General features: G+C 42.5%; 1 protein-coding gene across 1 annotated transcript in view; it reads left to right on the forward strand.

Moving 5' to 3' along the window:
- LOC308302482 (A disintegrin and metalloproteinase with thrombospondin motifs 2-like) overlaps positions 1-16,857 on the forward strand; it is a gene marked incomplete at both ends in the record, with an annotated part of 197,632 nt that overhangs the window by 161,314 nt on the left and 19,461 nt on the right. The window contains 8 exons of the mRNA XM_080746737.1: positions 1,896-2,052; positions 3,989-4,094; positions 4,554-4,697; positions 6,605-6,737; positions 8,515-8,544; positions 12,468-12,581; positions 13,498-13,643; positions 14,579-14,748. Coding sequence (XP_080602863.1) covers positions 1,896-2,052; positions 3,989-4,094; positions 4,554-4,697; positions 6,605-6,737; positions 8,515-8,544; positions 12,468-12,581; positions 13,498-13,643; positions 14,579-14,748 — 1,000 coding nt within the window. The remainder of the gene's footprint in view (positions 1-1,895; positions 2,053-3,988; positions 4,095-4,553; positions 4,698-6,604; positions 6,738-8,514; positions 8,545-12,467; positions 12,582-13,497; positions 13,644-14,578; positions 14,749-16,857) is intronic.

Here is a 16,857-nt window from a genome sequence, read left to right on the forward strand (position 1 = left end):
GGCTGTTCCGGAGGAAATCGGCGAAAGCTCTGACTCATTGTGACATCACTTCATAAAAGGCTCTGACATCACGTACGCCACATGAGTCAACAAAAAATCTCTGTGAGTGTGTATGTATGTATGTAATCCGCGTATCTCGAGGACCGTTCGTCCCACGGGCACGCGCGTTCTCCATATATGGGCGTTCGTCCCACGGGCACGCGCGTTCTCCATATATGGGCATAAAATGAATGCCCCCATATATGGGCATAAAATGGATTGCAGACAGACAGATACAGATATCTCCATATATGGACATAAATGGACAGAGGCAAACAGATGGTCAAAGATCTCCATATATGGGCATAAAATGGACGCAGACAGACAGATACAGATATCTCCATATATGGGCATAAATGGACACAGGCAAACAGATGTTCAAAACGGGTGCTATGACAACAGGTATAATGAGGTTTGCATTAAAGGGGGAACCGGCACTGTGTCTGCAACACAGTTGGAGGCACAGACAGATACTCCATATATGGGCATAAAATGGACGCAGATAGACACATATCTCCATATATGGGCATAAAATGGACCCAGAACTATAACTGCAGTGATCTCCATATATGGACATAAAATGGACGCCGACAGACAGACAGACAGATACAGATATCTCCATATATGGGCATAAATGGACACAGGCAGACAGATGGTCAAAACGGGTCCTATGAAAACAGGTATAATGGGGTTTGCATTAAAGGGCGGGGCATTCATTCCCTATTTACATTGTTCCGAGTTGGCCAGGTCGCCGACTAGACGCTGGGCCGCCCTTCGGGCGGCCCAGCTTCTAGTACATTTAATTTGTAATGCACTTTCCATTTTTACATTTTAAGTGCTACAGCGTTTGTCATAAGACGCTACTAAGGGTAAAAGTACCCCGAAAGTAATGCGTTGCGAGGCGTTGTGAGCATGTAGATCGGCTATTTTCACAATTTCTTCCTCTTATATTTGACAATTTGGCCAATGTTTAATTTGAGTCCTTAAATTGTCACTTTAGAAATGTGCATATACCCTCTAGTCTATACACTTAAACCGTATGTTGGTTTGTTTACTGTTGAGAGAGAAAACAATGTTGCACATATAAGTTAATCATCTGGGGACCGCCCAAAAATAATTTAGGGCCTCCCCTGGGGGTCCGACCCACAGGTTGAGAACCACTGTGTTATATGATAAGCCAGTGATTCTCAACCTGTGGGCCGGGGGACCACTGGTGGGACGCAGGGGTATTGCAAGTGGGCCCCCAAATATTTGGAAAAACACTTAAGAAACACTTAAGAAAACAGTTTTGGATTTTATTGATGTTAGGAAGCTACCATAGTCATGTGATAAAATAATAGAACAAAAATTCAAGTACAGTCAAAACACCCTGCCTAAAAGGAACCCCCCCCCCCCCCCCCCCAAAAATACGGCGGTCTTGTTTCCATTGAAGGTCCTTGGTATTCAATTCATCAACATATTAACACATACTCTTCCCTTTAAAAATGTCCACTTTCGGGCTGCCAAATTCACCCATAATAACAATAATAATAATAATGCACGCCCATGCACAGATCATGCACCACGTGTGTGCACGCCGTTCACGGCTTTCAAACAAAACAATCCACTTGGAAATCCATGAAATATGATGATTAGTTTTGGGGTCGCGGCCTGAAAAGGTTGAGAACCACTGGTCTAAGCGAGAAGTGATAACTATCTCTGCCTTGTCTATGTGGGTTTGTGCCTTTGTACCTTAACACTGCCCCCTACAGGGAGTAGTTGAGCCTAACAGCCAAACAAAACTCTCCTTACTTTCCTAATCATCTCTCTCTCTCTCTCTCTCTCTCTCCCTCCCTCTGTCTTTTCTGTCCATCCAGTCGATGAGTCTGATTGAACTGGGGAATCCATCGCAGAGTTTGGAGAACGTGTGTCGCTGGGCGTTTCTGCAGCAGAAGCAAGAGGCAGCCGACACGGAGCATCACGACCATGCCATCTTCCTCACGCGACAAGAGTTTGGCCCCACTGGCATGCAGGGTGAGGCACCCTCAGACATACTCCTTGTCCTGCTTTCTACTTAACCCATTTAGGCCTAGAATTATTTAATGCTTTAACTATTGAAAAATAGCAGATATACAAGCTCACAGCTTGTAGATCTGCTATTTTCGTCGTGAAAATGTTTTCAAATCTTTGAATATATGTATTTTTAAAGCGAACATTTGTAACAAATTCTGCCACAGAAGAGACACAGATTTTCGTTCAGGCCTATCTCTGTCACACAAAATGATTCACCCAAACACTCTGGATTTAGTAATGTGGACGTTTTTTTCCCCATCTACACCAAATAGCTAGCCTTGCATAGCTACACGGTTTTCTTGTAGATCTGTTATTTTTGCCTTTATATGGATGCTGAAATCTATTGAATACGTTGTTATTACCTATCTTAAGTCCTAACTACAATACTACAAATAAATACTTCCCTGCTTTTATTTAATATTGACTGACCCCCTACTATGTAAACCTACTATTTACTACTATGTAAACCTACTATTTACTACTATGTAAACCTACTATTTACTACTATGCCAATTTGGCCCCATCTATAGATGGACCCTGAATCAAATCCAGCCTCCTGAAGACCAGTGGTGTAAAGTAGCTAAGTACATGTACTTAAGTACTGTACTTAAGTACAATTTTGAGGAATTTGTACTTTACTTGAGTATTTCCAATTTCCAGTACTTTTACTTACAACTCAACTACATATCGGATTCAATATTGCACATTTACTTCACTACAATTATTTCAAAACTTTAGTTACAGTATTTTACGGACTATAAGGCGCACCGGACTATAAGGCGCACTGTCAATGAATGGTCTATTTTCGAACTGTTTTCATATATAAGGCGCACCGGACTATAAGGCGCACATAATAGACACTACCATTGTGTTATGCATCCAACAGATGGAGCTGTGCTAAAGGGAATGTCAATGTCAATGAATTATCCATATATAAGGCGCACTGGACTATAAGGCGCGCTGTAGTTTTTTGAGAAAATTAAAGGCTTTTAAGTGCGCCTTATAGTCCGGAAAATACGGTACTAGTTACTTTGCAGATATACTGTAAATTATAATATTATAAAACATACATAAAACACTTTAGCCCTAATTTATACCTGTTTGAAAATAGCAAATCTACAACCTCACAAACGCGCCGAATCGCAGCGTGTTGTGAGCTTTTATATCTGCTATTTTCGAACATTTTGTACTTATTTTACTACTTACTTTTGGTACTTTAAGTACATTTCGACGCCAACGCTTTCATCCTTTTACTCGAGCACATTTCGAATTCTGGACGTTTTGTAACAGTAGTATTTCCATATTGCAGCATTGACACTTTTACTCAAGTAAAACACGTGAGTACTTTTACTCCACCACTGGAGCATGGGGTGGGTTTGGTGGTCGGTGGCTTCCTGTGTGCAGTGGAGTGCAGGCTAACAGGCAGGACCCCCAGGGGACCAGGACACTAAAGGCAGTGGCCTAGCAGCCAGCAAACCCTTCATCTGCCCTTGAGCTCAGCCTTCAGCTGGCGGAAAAAATCGATAAAAGTCAGAGCAGCACCGCAACCCTACGACTAAAAGGACTCCAGCATGGGACAGCAGGCGTGCACGGAGAGCTGCGCTAGAGATACGATTGTCGTGTTTTGCGACAAAGAGAAACCGTGTGCTAGTGTGCGAGGGTGTGTCGCTTGCCGAAAGCAGAACAGACGTACAAGCTAAGAGTGTGTTTTTGACGTTCTTTTTGACGGTGCAATTTGTGCTTTAGGATGTCAGAGCATCAGCTCGAGCAATCCGTCAACATTGGTTTATCGGCGCAAGAAAACACTGGGAAATGTATAAAGGCCATCTTTCTATCTCTCTCTTTCTCTCTCTCTCTCTCTCTCTCTCTCTCTCTCTCTCTCTCTCTGGTTGCCTAGGTTACGCTCCAGTGACAGGTATGTGCCATCCAGTGAGGAGTTGTACTCTGAACCACGAAGACGGCTTCTCCTCGGCCTTTGTGGTCGCCCACGAGACAGGACACGTGTAAGTCTGGCACCGCATTCAAGGCTCCTCAGTGATATACGATACACTATACCAGTGGTTCTCAACCCTTTCAGGCCACGACCCCCCAAAATGATCATATTTTAACTGGGGACCCCACCCACCCTGACGAGCACTAAGAGTTGAGGCGTTACATTTTGTTTAACACGGTTCTATTGTGAAAATAGCTGATCTACATGCTCACAACGCCTTGTGTTGCCAGGCCAGGCGTTGTGATGCTATTTTCACAAATTCTGCCTTTAATATTTGAAAATTTTTACTGTTGAGTGAGGTCATCTGGGGACCCCCCAAAATAACCCACAGGTTGAGAACCACTCCACTATACAATGACGCAATGCTCACTTCATGAGAATAATTGACACTTTCATTTTCTTTCACATCCCTGAGTCCCTGCCTTAACATCTTCCTTCTGTTTCCCCTCCCTCCCCTCCCCTCCCCCAGTCTGGGAATGGAGCATGACGGCCAAGGGAACCGGTGTGGGGATGAGGTGCACATGGGGAGCATCATGGCCCCGTTGGTGCAAGCTGCTTTCCACCGCTTCCACTGGTCCAGATGCAGCATGCAAGAGCTGGGACGCTACCTGCAGTAAGGACCTACACACAGATACCGGACCCTTCACATCAGGGGTCATCAACAGGGGGTCCGGGACCCCTAGGGCGTCCTCATAGTTACTATAGGGGGGGGGGCCGCCAAATCTTTGTGTGATAGGATAATTATTGGTAAAATGAACAACTTGAACCCTCGCATCCCTATTCTGAGGAGAAAAAAATAGCAGATGTACAAGCTCTCAATGCCTCGCACTGCAAGGCATTGAGAGCTTGTAGATCTTTGGTAAATAGGTTTGGTGTAGAGGTTAAGTGGTTAAATGTTTGAAAAAACACATTAACACAAATCCAACATAGACCCTAAGCACAATTTGTAGTCTTAAGCGAGCGTCGGTAACCCAGCACTAGCAGTCGTGAAAATTCTTTGTCGTATCAGCTCCATCGATGTAACCAAGAAAATAGAGAAACAGGAAAAAAAGAAGAAGGAGAAATAATGGTGTTACATCAATATGAGCAGTGTGAAATGTATACATAAAAGGTGCATGATAGATTCATATGGCGCGTGGTTAAAAATAGCAGTGGAGTGAGGCAGTTAAAAAGCGGCAGATACAATAAACTTGACAGAGTATGCATAAGTGACAGTGACAGCGCAGCGCAGCAGCAGCGGGGCGCACCTGCAGTAACACAGAACAATCATCCTGTGTCGTCAGGACAGCCTAGCAACAGGCAGGCTCCACGCTCGTTCCACGCTCATTCAACGGTCTGATGATGGTAGCCAGCTGTAAACCGATATGGCTCTTTTCAGTGGTGGGAAAAGCACTCACATTTTGGACTCAAGTTAAAGTAGTGCAATGTAGAAAATAGAAATACTCTGTTACAAGTAAAAGTCTGAAATTCCAAATTGACTTGAGTGCCCTCAATAACTAAAGTAGACCGTTTTTTTTACAAGTTTTCAAAAACATCTTTTGAAACTAGCATATCTGTAAGCTCACATTAGCCCCTTTTCCACTGACATGGCCCAACACCACACCGCTCCTGTGCCAGGTTTAGGACCTGGGTAGAGTGGTGTGAAAGCGGTACTTAAACGTGGTACTAAAGAGTATCCAATCTATTCTAGAGTAGGTCTGAGCTAGGCCAAACAGGGCCAAACGCACTTCATAATGATCACGAGCTGACTTTTCATTTAGACCACCAGGATATAGTTGTAATACATGATAATAGATTGTTATAACCACTATTATAATCTATTATAGTGTATTATAATTTTCATAGTAATACATTAATACTTTATAATGTATTATAATCACAGTTATAATCCATTATGGTGTATTATAATTTAGGATAGTTAGAATACTAATTTATATTCTATTATAATCACAGTTAAAAGGGTCAATTTGTTTCTTACCAATAGGGGTACTTTTGTGTAATGGAAAATGTAGATATTTTTATGTGGTGCGGTGCGGTGTAGTGTCATGTTGTGTGGTGCTAAAGCTGCAGGCAAAAAGGGGCTATTGTGCATTCAAATGGCTGAAATGTACAATGGGACAGAGGTGGTTACTCTGTTTTGTAATAATAATCAAAATCTACAGTAAGTAAAGTTTTCAAATAGTTGTAGTGAAGTACACGTACAGTATTTGCCTCTGAGTTGGAATGGAGTAGAATAAATAGTACAGAAAATTGGGGGGAAAAAAATAAAAAAATAAAGTATTCATGGGTTGCATTTGTAGTCCTACAGCGGCCATGTTGAGGACCAACACAGGTGTTCTGATTGGCGTAGTACATTAGTTCTATGCCAATCAGACAAATGAAACACCTGTGTTGGTCCTCAACATGGACGGTGTAGGACTACAAATGCAACCCATGAATACCTCAAAACTGTACTGATAAGTACAGTACTTGGGTAAATGTCCTTAGTTACTTTACTTTGTCCTTTACCTCCTCCTCCAGCTCCTATGAATGTCTCCGTGATGACCCGTTTGACCACAACTGGCCGTCGCTGCCCCAGCTCCCCGGGCTGCATTACTCCATGAACGAACAGTGTCGCTTTGACTTCGGCGTGGGCTACACAATGTGCACTGCGGTAAGACCTCCCTGCTATAGACCCGCACTCGCAACACTAACGTCCTAGAGCTATAGCGCCTACTAATATTCACTCACTCATCTACTAACTCAGTGGTTCTCAACCTTTTCAGGCCGCGACCCCCAAAATAATCATATTTGAACTGGGGACCCCCACCCTGCAAAGTGCTTGGAATTCTAGGAGTTGGCATTGCATTTAGTTTGACTCAATCTATTCCATTGTGAAAATAGCCGTTCTACATGTTCACAACGCCTCGCAACGCGAGGCGTTGTGAGCATGTAGAATGGCTATTTTCACAATTTCTGCCACCAATATTTGACAATTTGACCAATGTTTGACCAGAGGTACTAAAAAGGTCTTTAAAGTCCTTAAATTGTCACTTTAGAAATGTGCAGATACCCTGTATACACTTAGACTGTATGTTGGTCTGTTTACTGTTGAGTGAGAAAACACATCTTAACATTTAGCTAAACATCTTGGGGACCCCCCAAAATAATTTGGGGACCCCCCCGTGGGGGTCCTGACCCACAGGTTGAGAACCACGGTAGCCTACTAACTAAAGAAGCAGTGATATACTGTAGCCTGCTCATGGCCAATCCCTTGCAAGCACTCGCCAACCATGATACGATCTAGCCACAGTTGGGGTTCACTCACTTTGAATCAAAACTGACATATTCGTTGACTTAAAAAAAAAAAAAGCCAGATTGACATTTCTCTTTACCATAGACTGAAGAACGTTGCCCAAGTGATTTGAAGCCAGCCAATGACTCTACGCTCTGTCCATATGTAATGAATTGAGAATCTTACATACACAGCTGTTCACATCCTTCTGATGTCTTCTGCTTTCCTCTCTCGGCCTCGGTGGGATTTGACATCTTGCTTAAAAGCAGGTAATTGGTTTTGATAGCTACTTTGATAGTCATTTCCTTGATATTGCCAACACAGTGCATTGACGTAGATAAGCCTTTTTCACATACAAAACACAGTGTCATCCATACACAGTTACAATACTACGCAATCACGTTTCTAGGACAACGACAAAGGCCACAGTGCTACGCTTATCATGCGGTACACAGTCAAATCCTCAGTGTAAGTTTAATTCAGATAGTCTAAATGGAACCTAATGGACGATTTTAGGCCTGAACGCAAATCTGTGTCACTTTAGATTTGAACGACTTTAACCATTATTTTATGCTTTAACTATTTAAAAATAGCAGATATACAAGCACCGAGTGCCGCACTGCGAGCTTGTAGATCTGATATTTTTGAAAAATCGTGAACATTCGTGCAAGTCTTTAAATATTTTTGACCCGATTCTTATAAATGTCTTCTAAATCATTGGTGCTCAAACGTTTTCATGGCCGCGGACCGCCATCTCAAAATATGTTGTTCCAGGGACCCCCCAGAAGCAAATATTTGAGTAAAAAAAAAAACGATTTTAAAAAGACTTCTAGAAGATTTGCTATTTTTCAATAGTTAAAGCATTACATAATTCTAGGCCTAAGTGGACTTGAAGGGTTCATTTGGTTCCATTTATACCTCTGATTTAAACAAACATGGATGGTTTCACTGCGTATAGATGAGCCCCCTACACCCCCCGCCCCGCAGCATCTTGGCACTGGGCACTGAGCAGCTTATCTCCTTCTTTCACCCTCACCGTCTTTGTGACCGCGAGGCCACTGTGGCACGCTGTGGAGGAGCTGTTGCTTGATTGTCAAGGGGGCTTTGTTGTGGGGCTTTGCACGCATTGCTAGATTACCCTCTATTCTCCCCTCAGCTACTAAAGACCAGCCAGTCAGGACCACAGGTAAGGTTTTACCCCCCACCTCCCTGAAGACTGTGTTGGACGCTTCTTTCATCCTCTTAGTTTTTTTGTTTTTGTTCTGTTTTGTTTTATCCTTGGGATAACGTCGATATTGTCCTCTTGAACTTGTGTGCGTAACGCTGTTCCTTTATTTTGTTATGCTTTATACTTGGTGTTGTCTCTTCCTGTCCATTTGTCCTCCCTTGATGTTTGTGTGCTCTGGAGGATTCTAAAAGGCTCACGTGTCTCTGGTAACGAAGGCTTGTAACGCTGTAACCGTCCTGGGTCAGTGTTGTGACAGTTTGACATAGTGCATATCGTCACTGTCGGGCAGAGACCTCGTATCTCCGAGTTTCAGATTTGTACTTTTTTCACCAAGTAAAGCCCTGCTTCACCATACAAGACTGTCGCACAAAAGTAGTGAAAACAGCCGATCTACAAGCACACAACGCCTCGCATTGTGTGCTTGTAGATCTGCTATTTTCACTAGTTTAATTCATTTTTAAAATGATAAATACAAAACAAACGGTCTTGGACATACAAGGTTTCCACCCGACAACGACGTTATGGTATGTGCATAGTCTCTGAAGATGCGAGATTCATTCCCCCCACCTCCGTTTCGCCTGTGCAGTCACGTAAATAACTCCTAATGGAAACCAAATTAGACAAAGCCTAGCGACTTAGAAATGGACATTCTAAATTTGTGAACGCTGTGTCATGATTGGTCGAATACCCTTGCAGTCTGAAGAGCAGAGGACTGCCTCCTCTTTTCAAGGTTGTTGGAGAGATAGATACGCATAACCCATCATCCTGAAAATCTGGTTTTAAAGGACAACAGCAAGGGTTCATATTTTAGATTGTAATTAGAGAAAAGAAAAGATGGGTGTTTTCATTTACTGCTTTCTATTGTTTTAGCAAGGGTTAGGGCATGCGTACAAGTGGCGAAATATGTCTTTTTAGACACAATAATAACACAGCAATGTCTTTGTTACTATTTACACCAGCCCCCATAAGTCACATCTGCCCATGAAAGATTGTCGTGCATCTTGGGAATGGGCTTATTGTGTCTAAAAATACATAATTATACGTTAATCGTTAAAATCACTAAAACGATAGAAAGAAGTAAATGAAAACATTTTAACACTTATCTTTTCTTTTCTTTAACGACTAAAATATGAACCCTTGTTGTAAAAAAACACAGTTGTCCTTTGATCACTTTGCCGTTCTTTAGCCGTGCAGGAGTTTTATTACACTGGCACACACTTGTGGTAAGAAGACTGTCCCAGCCCAACGGTTGGGAAAGAACTCAGAGCATGATGTTTCACGTGTCAACTTTTAGGATCCTTCAGTCTGACGTCCATTGTTGCCTACTCCCACCGCAATCTGGCACTGACCTCTGATCTGCAGAGGTCAACAGGGGTCACGGTGGATCTTGAGGTCGTGGGGAACCAGGGGGGAGGGCATTGCTCCTCAGACAGCGGCAGAGGCGCAAGGTGTGGCAGCTGCCATACCTTGGCTACAGGGGGAAAAAAAATTAAATGTACTTCTTCAAATAAATTCATTGTGCCTGTTGCTAAGGTATGGCAACATGACTGGTGTCTTGCACGCGTGCCTTCGTGCCAGGGGCATAGTTCCACCGATTTAAAATGACTCCAATACGGAACTAAAACTTCCTATGATTGGCCGCTAGTTGCGCTGTTTTCCCCCCCGGCCGATCGCAAAAAGAATTGTTCTCCATTGGACCCCATTCATAACCTTAATTAACATTTTCATAAATACTTTATGGTTCCTATCGCTAGTTAAAAATTGCCTTTCAATCACGATTATATGCGTTTTGTGAAAATAAGGTCCCATTTATGTTAAAATTGATGATAAAGTTGCGGGGGGCGTGGCCAACTAAACTAATACCAGCCGGCTGTGTTCTTCTTCGTGTGCTGTATTTCGGGAGGCTCCGACCACATTCTCCCATGTATCTCTGTGGTTGCACTTGACCATTGGCAGCCAATAGCATCCTCTGGTGCCTTTACAATCTATGATGGCAACACCCATGCCAAGGACCCATATTGTGTAATTTGCGCTGCATAGAAACCAATGGCTTCGCTTTGTCCATATCTTTTATACAGTCTATGCTTCGTGCACGTGCAAGACACCAGTCATGTTGCCATACCTTAGCTTTTGCTGAGGTGACTCCACTGGACAGCTGTCACTACTGCAAGACGTTAGTGCAGCGTTTTAACAGTTTACAAGGCAAGGACGGGACATTGATGATAGTTACTGATGTACTTTTACTTTTGGCACTTTAAGTACATTTTGATGCCAACACTTTCATACTTTTACTCAAGTACATTTTGAATTCCAGACTTTCACTTACTCTGTATTGCATTATCGATACTTTAACTGAAAGTAAAATGTGCGAGTACTTTTCCGCCACTGCCCGAGACCCACTGTTAAGTTTGACCTTTCAACCCCGCTGCCCTCTCTGACCTCTAGTCTCCCCTGTGACTCGACTGAACCGCGCGGGCTGTCTCATCTAGAGAGTGTGTCTCTCTTCTCATCTTTTGGTTTGGTTTGCATGATCGGTGTGTGTGTTTTTTTTATCCCTTTGGAGATGACAGTGAGATGTCAGTGGAGTAACGGCAGTGAGCGCCAAAAAAAGACCGATGCTGAACACTGCTGCTGTTGTTGTTGTTGTTGTTGATGAATTTGGTTTTGTATGTATTGTTGTGGTCTCTTGTATCTCTATTCCCCACGTCTATGTCTAGTCTCATTTCTCACTACTGTTTTATGGTGGTTGACTCATGTACAACAGACGTGGCAGTGATTTCTGTAAACCAGGGGTCTTCAACAGGGGGTTTGGGACCCCTAGGGGGTCCTCAGAGTTACTACAGGGGGGCCGCCAAATCTTTGTGTGATAGGATCATTTTTTTTTTACATTAACCAAGTGAACCCTAGCATCCCTATTCTGAGTGGAACATTAGACAAAAATAGAAGATCTACAAGCTTACAACGCCTCGCAGCGCGAGGCGTTGTAGAGCTTGTAGATCAGCTATTTTTGGCAAAGAGGTTTGTAGAGGGAAAAGAAGAGCAGACTAAAGTATTTGACGGTTCAAGTGGTTAAATGTAAGCGGTTAAATGTACATTAGCCCACTCCTTGAACATGGTGACAGTGCTGTCAAACAAGTCTGTAAGCTGTCTAAGAAATCTATGAACATTTTTTAATCTGCAACACAATGTTATGCAATATGTAGTGGGGGTCCCTGATTCATCTCTCTCTCAACTAAGGGGTCCTTGGCCTGAAAACGTTGAAGACCCCTGCTGTAAACATACATTGAAGGTCATCAAGCTACCCACTAGTAGCGTCTAGTGGTTTTCATTTGTTTGTTTGTTTTAATTGTGCACACAATAAGCACAGGATATCCAAGACATTTGACTAACGATAGAAAATATCCCTAGACAACACTTTTTACAATTGTCTTGACATCCCATAATGAAAGATGTATCCGTGTTTTAGACAAAAGAAAAACAAAAAGATTACACTTTTGACAGTTTTTTACAGTCTATAAGTAGACGAACAGGTTTGGATTCTAATGAGCCATTGCGGGCTGCCATCTTAACCTCTTGTCCTACAATATACTACTAGTACTGCTAGCCTTAGACTGAAGGTTAGGCGGAGAATGCTTATTAAAACCTCCTTGTATCTGAGACATTAGCCAACTGCCACTATTAGAAGCTTATTTTCAGCTTGAATACAAAAAACGAAACCAAAAATAATTTGGTCATTTTCGCGGAGCATGCTTCTAAGCGACCATCCCAGGTGGGTGTATAACGTAACTCTCCCTTACAAACAAGTAAGGGAGCGTGTCTCTTGTCTGATCCTACATGTCGTGTGTGCGTATATGAGAACGAGTGTCTCTGTGCTTCCACAGTATCGCAGCTTCGACCCGTGCAAGCAGCTGTGGTGCAGCCATCCAGACAACCCCTTCTTTTGCAAGACCAAGAAAGGACCACCCATTGACGGCACCATGTGTGGGAACGGGAAGGTAGTGACAGTCGTTATGTGTCTCTAAAAAAAACTGTGTGATGGTGCAATCAAACCTGAAGAAATGGGGGGTCTAGCTCTGTCAGCTGGACTGACGCTCTGACAGACCCGTCGCTAAATGAATAGACCGGGATTTCTCAGCCCCTACGAGCGCTCAACTTCAATCAAAATAAACTAAACTACTTCACTACTCACCAAACCAAAGGTAGTTTTGCGTTGTTGATAGTCTATTCTCCGCTCCCCATCTCAGCACCCCACCCACTCTGTAAAATACATTATTTTTGTCATGAAATAAACCGCACCCACTTCGAGCCACCCAGCGGCCACCGCAGACACAACAGTTTACAACCCGGAAATAAGCGACGGTCGAGTTGGATGTGTTTTATTTCATGACAAAAAATATTAAATTATTATTGTAAAATCAGTCATTACGATGCCATCAAGGCCTGCCAAAATATTTTTTTGTCGACTAAATCAACTGTAGATTTAGTCGCCTAAAATCTTATGATATTTAGTCGACTAAAATTTTACTAAAACTAAAACTTTTCAGGTGACTAAATTAGACTAAAACTAAAAAACATTTTATTCAAAAGACTGACTAAAACTAAATCAAAATTTGCTGTCAAAAACAACACTGCTATATAGGTGTACATCGCCTATTTGAAAATAGCTGTTCGACAAGCTCACGATGCTTGGTGAGCTTCAGCATTTTAGTAAACACAAAACTTGTATGAGGGTCCTTGGTACAAAATATTTTCAGATGGGGTCTGCAGTTAAATACATATCAATCTGGGGGTGCTTGACTTGAAAAACGTTTGAGAACCACTGATCTGAAGCATGATATATGTGCATACTGCAACCACATATACTCTGCTATAAAGTCACTGCAATGCAATGTGTTTCTTGTCCAATGGCAGCACTGCTTCAAAGGTCACTGCATCTGGTTGACCCCTGACCTCATCAAACAGGACGGCAACTGGGGTTCATGGAGTGAGTTTGGCCAGTGCTCCCGCTCCTGTGGGGGAGGGGTGCAGTTCCGAGAACGCAACTGTGACAATCCAAAGTAAGAACCTCTATGATTGTTTTTTGGGGGGATCCTTAGATCAGGGGTTTTCAAAGTGGGTGACGGGAGATAATTTGATAATATTTGGAATTCATTTGGACACTTGAAAAACTATTTAGTGTCATTTTAAACTTGAAGTACAAAGTTATTTTCAGTCAGTTCTAACCAAAATGGCTATTATCTCATCGTTTTCCTCGCAACATAATCACTAAAATATCGTCACTGTCGGGCAGAAACCTCGTATCTCCAAGTATCAAATGTGTACGTCTTTTGGTAAAGCAAACAAGCAAAGCCCTGCTTCATCATACAAGACTGTCACACAAAACTAGTGAAAACAGCCGATCTACCGCGAGGCGTTGTGTGCTTGTAGATCTGCTGTTTTCACTAGTTTAGTACATTTTATAGATGATAAATACAAAACGAACGGTTTTGGACATACAAGGTTTCCACCCGACAACGACGATATGCTATAAATATAAGGTGCTGGGAGTGAAAATTATAATGTAGGGGTGCCTCAGATTAAAAAAAATATTTATGGGGTACCAGGAGATAAAAATGTTTGGGAACCCCTGCCTTAGATGACAGCGAGGAGAGAAAAGAAGAAGGAGAAAAAAGAAAGAAAACAAGACCATTAAAAACACAAATTATACAAAAGAAACTGGTCAAACATTGGTCAAATTGTCAAATAATATAATGAGCTTTTAAATCTGCTATTTTCACAATATTTCTCTGTGGAACCGAGTCAAACAAAAACAAAGTCCTACATTCCAAGTGCTTGTCAAATATGATTATGTTGGGGGGTCACGGCCTGAAAACGTTGAGAACCACTGCGGTATTTGAGTAAATGTATTTACAGTAAGTTAGTTCCCAGACTTCCCACCACTGTTCACATGTGGGATTACTTTGATGAGCGTACCCGTCCCTCTCCACTCCAGGCCAGCCAACGGAGGCCGCTCCTGTGTTGGAACGGTCTCCAAGTTCCAGATGTGCAATACTCATGAGTGCGAGGACATCTACAGCGACCCGCGAGAGGAGGAGTGCCGCGACTCACACTTTGAGTACCACTACAAGAAGCACCACTGGATGCCTTATGAGCACCCTGAAGGTAAGAAACACATGGATGGATGGATTGATGGTAGGGATGGGACGATATGAACATTTCATGTCAAAGAAATCGCGATTTACAATATTATCGCCATAATCAAAATATCCCCAACATCCATTATCCTGGGGCGAAACGTTTGCCAAAGAATAGCAGATCTACAAGCTCACAACGTGTCGTAAAGCTCACAATACGTCGCAGCGTTGTGATCGGATATCTGTTGGCAAAGAGATTTGGTAGAGAGTGAAAAAAGATTGTATCAAGTACGTATATTATAAGTACGTTTTACCAATAGAGGGTTTAAAATTTAAACCGTTCCATTTAAACTTTAAATGGTACTGGATATGCAGCTTGGAATTGATCCTAGTGTATGACAGAGGACGATTTCACGGTGAATGAAATCTCCACGATACAATTATCGTGAGTGTTTTTTTATCATGATAAACGATAATATCGCTTATCGTCCCATGCCTAATTGATGGATTGATGGATTGACCGGTGACAGATGGTCGGATTGGAAGGACAATTTTACAGATGAATGGATGGTTTGGTCGATGAATCGGTGGATGATTGATTGATCGATCGAATGATGGCTGAATGAATGAGTACGATAGGACGACAAAGACGGATGGTAGAGGTGTGGTCATGCACACATGGCCGTCTAAATTAAACTCACTGGGAAGCAGGGGCGTTACAAGGGGGGGAAAGTGGGACTGAGTTACTAGGGCCCAAGGTGGAGGGGTCTTAATTATTTTATACTTTAGAAATTGATAAATAGCAGATATACAAGTTCACGCTGCGAGCTTGTAGATCTGCTTTTTCTGAAAAGTAGTGAAAATGTATGCAAATCTTTGAATATATGCGAACAATAAGCGAACATTTGTAACTCAGATTTTGCTTCTGGGGGGTCCCTTGAACAAAATATTTTAAGATGGGGGTCCGTGGCCAAATACATATCATTTTGGGGGTCCTTCACCTGAAAAAGTTTGAGCACCACTGACAAAGAAAGAAGGATTTGAAATATTCAAAGACTTGTTCACGATTTTTCAAAAATAGCAGATCTACAAGCTCGCAGCTATGAGCTTGTATATCTGCTATTTTTAAATAGTTAAAGCACAAAATAATGCCTAATAAATAATACGTTCCCAGTTCCCCCTGTGAAGAACATTCATGGGGGGCCCACAGTGAATCCTTGTACCTAGGGCCCAGAGTTTGGTGCAACACCCCTGCAGAGAAGGGTGAGTGTGTGCGTGTGTGTGCGGAGGGGGAGGAGGTTATTAAATAGGCTGTGTCCTGTTCTGGTCATTGACATCTGGCCGTCCTGTGGAGTCTCTGAGGTATATCACTGCTACGCCCTCCAGTAAAAACAAACCCTGTCTTTGAAATGCTCTTTAAACGCTCTCATCTTTGAACTCGCTCTCTCTCTCTCTCCGCCCCAATCGCTCTGATGTCATCTGAACCCCTCCGCCCCTCATCCGCCTAACCACCTACCCAGCTGCAATCGGTCAAGAGCACATGGCCAAGCCATCACAGCCACCATGCAAATCCATGTTTCTTTCCAACTGCGCGTGCGTGCGTGCGTGCATGCATGCTTGCGTGCGTGCGTGTTAGGGATGGGACGATAATCGATATTATCGTTTATCATGATAAAAAACACTCACAATAATTGTATCATGGGGATTTAATTTACTGCGATATCGTCCTCCGTCATGCACTGGGATAAATTCACCTTTTATTTGCCGAGCTGCATATCCAGTACCATTTAAACCCTCTATTGGTAAAATGTACTTATAATATACGTACTTGATACAGTCTTTTTTTCACTCTCTATCAAATGTCTTTGCCAAAAAAAATTGCCGATCTACAAGCTTGTAGATCGGCTATTTTTTTTGGCAAACGTTCTGCCCCAGGATAATGGCTTTTGACTATTATTAATAATCAATTTTGATAAGTGATTATTATCGTAAATCTCGATTTCTTTTTTTACAATAATCCTGATTTAAAATTGCCATATCGTCCCATCCCTAGTGTGTGCGTGCGTGCGTGCGTACTGTATGTGGGCGTGTGTGTGTGTGTGTGCATTAGGTGGTCAGATCCGAGCTGTCTCTAAGT

The sequence above is a fragment of the Nannobrachium achirus genome (assembly GCF_963921795.1).
Source record: "Nannobrachium achirus genome assembly, chromosome: 17".
Classification (NCBI taxonomy): Eukaryota; Metazoa; Chordata; class Actinopteri; order Myctophiformes; family Myctophidae; genus Nannobrachium; species Nannobrachium achirus.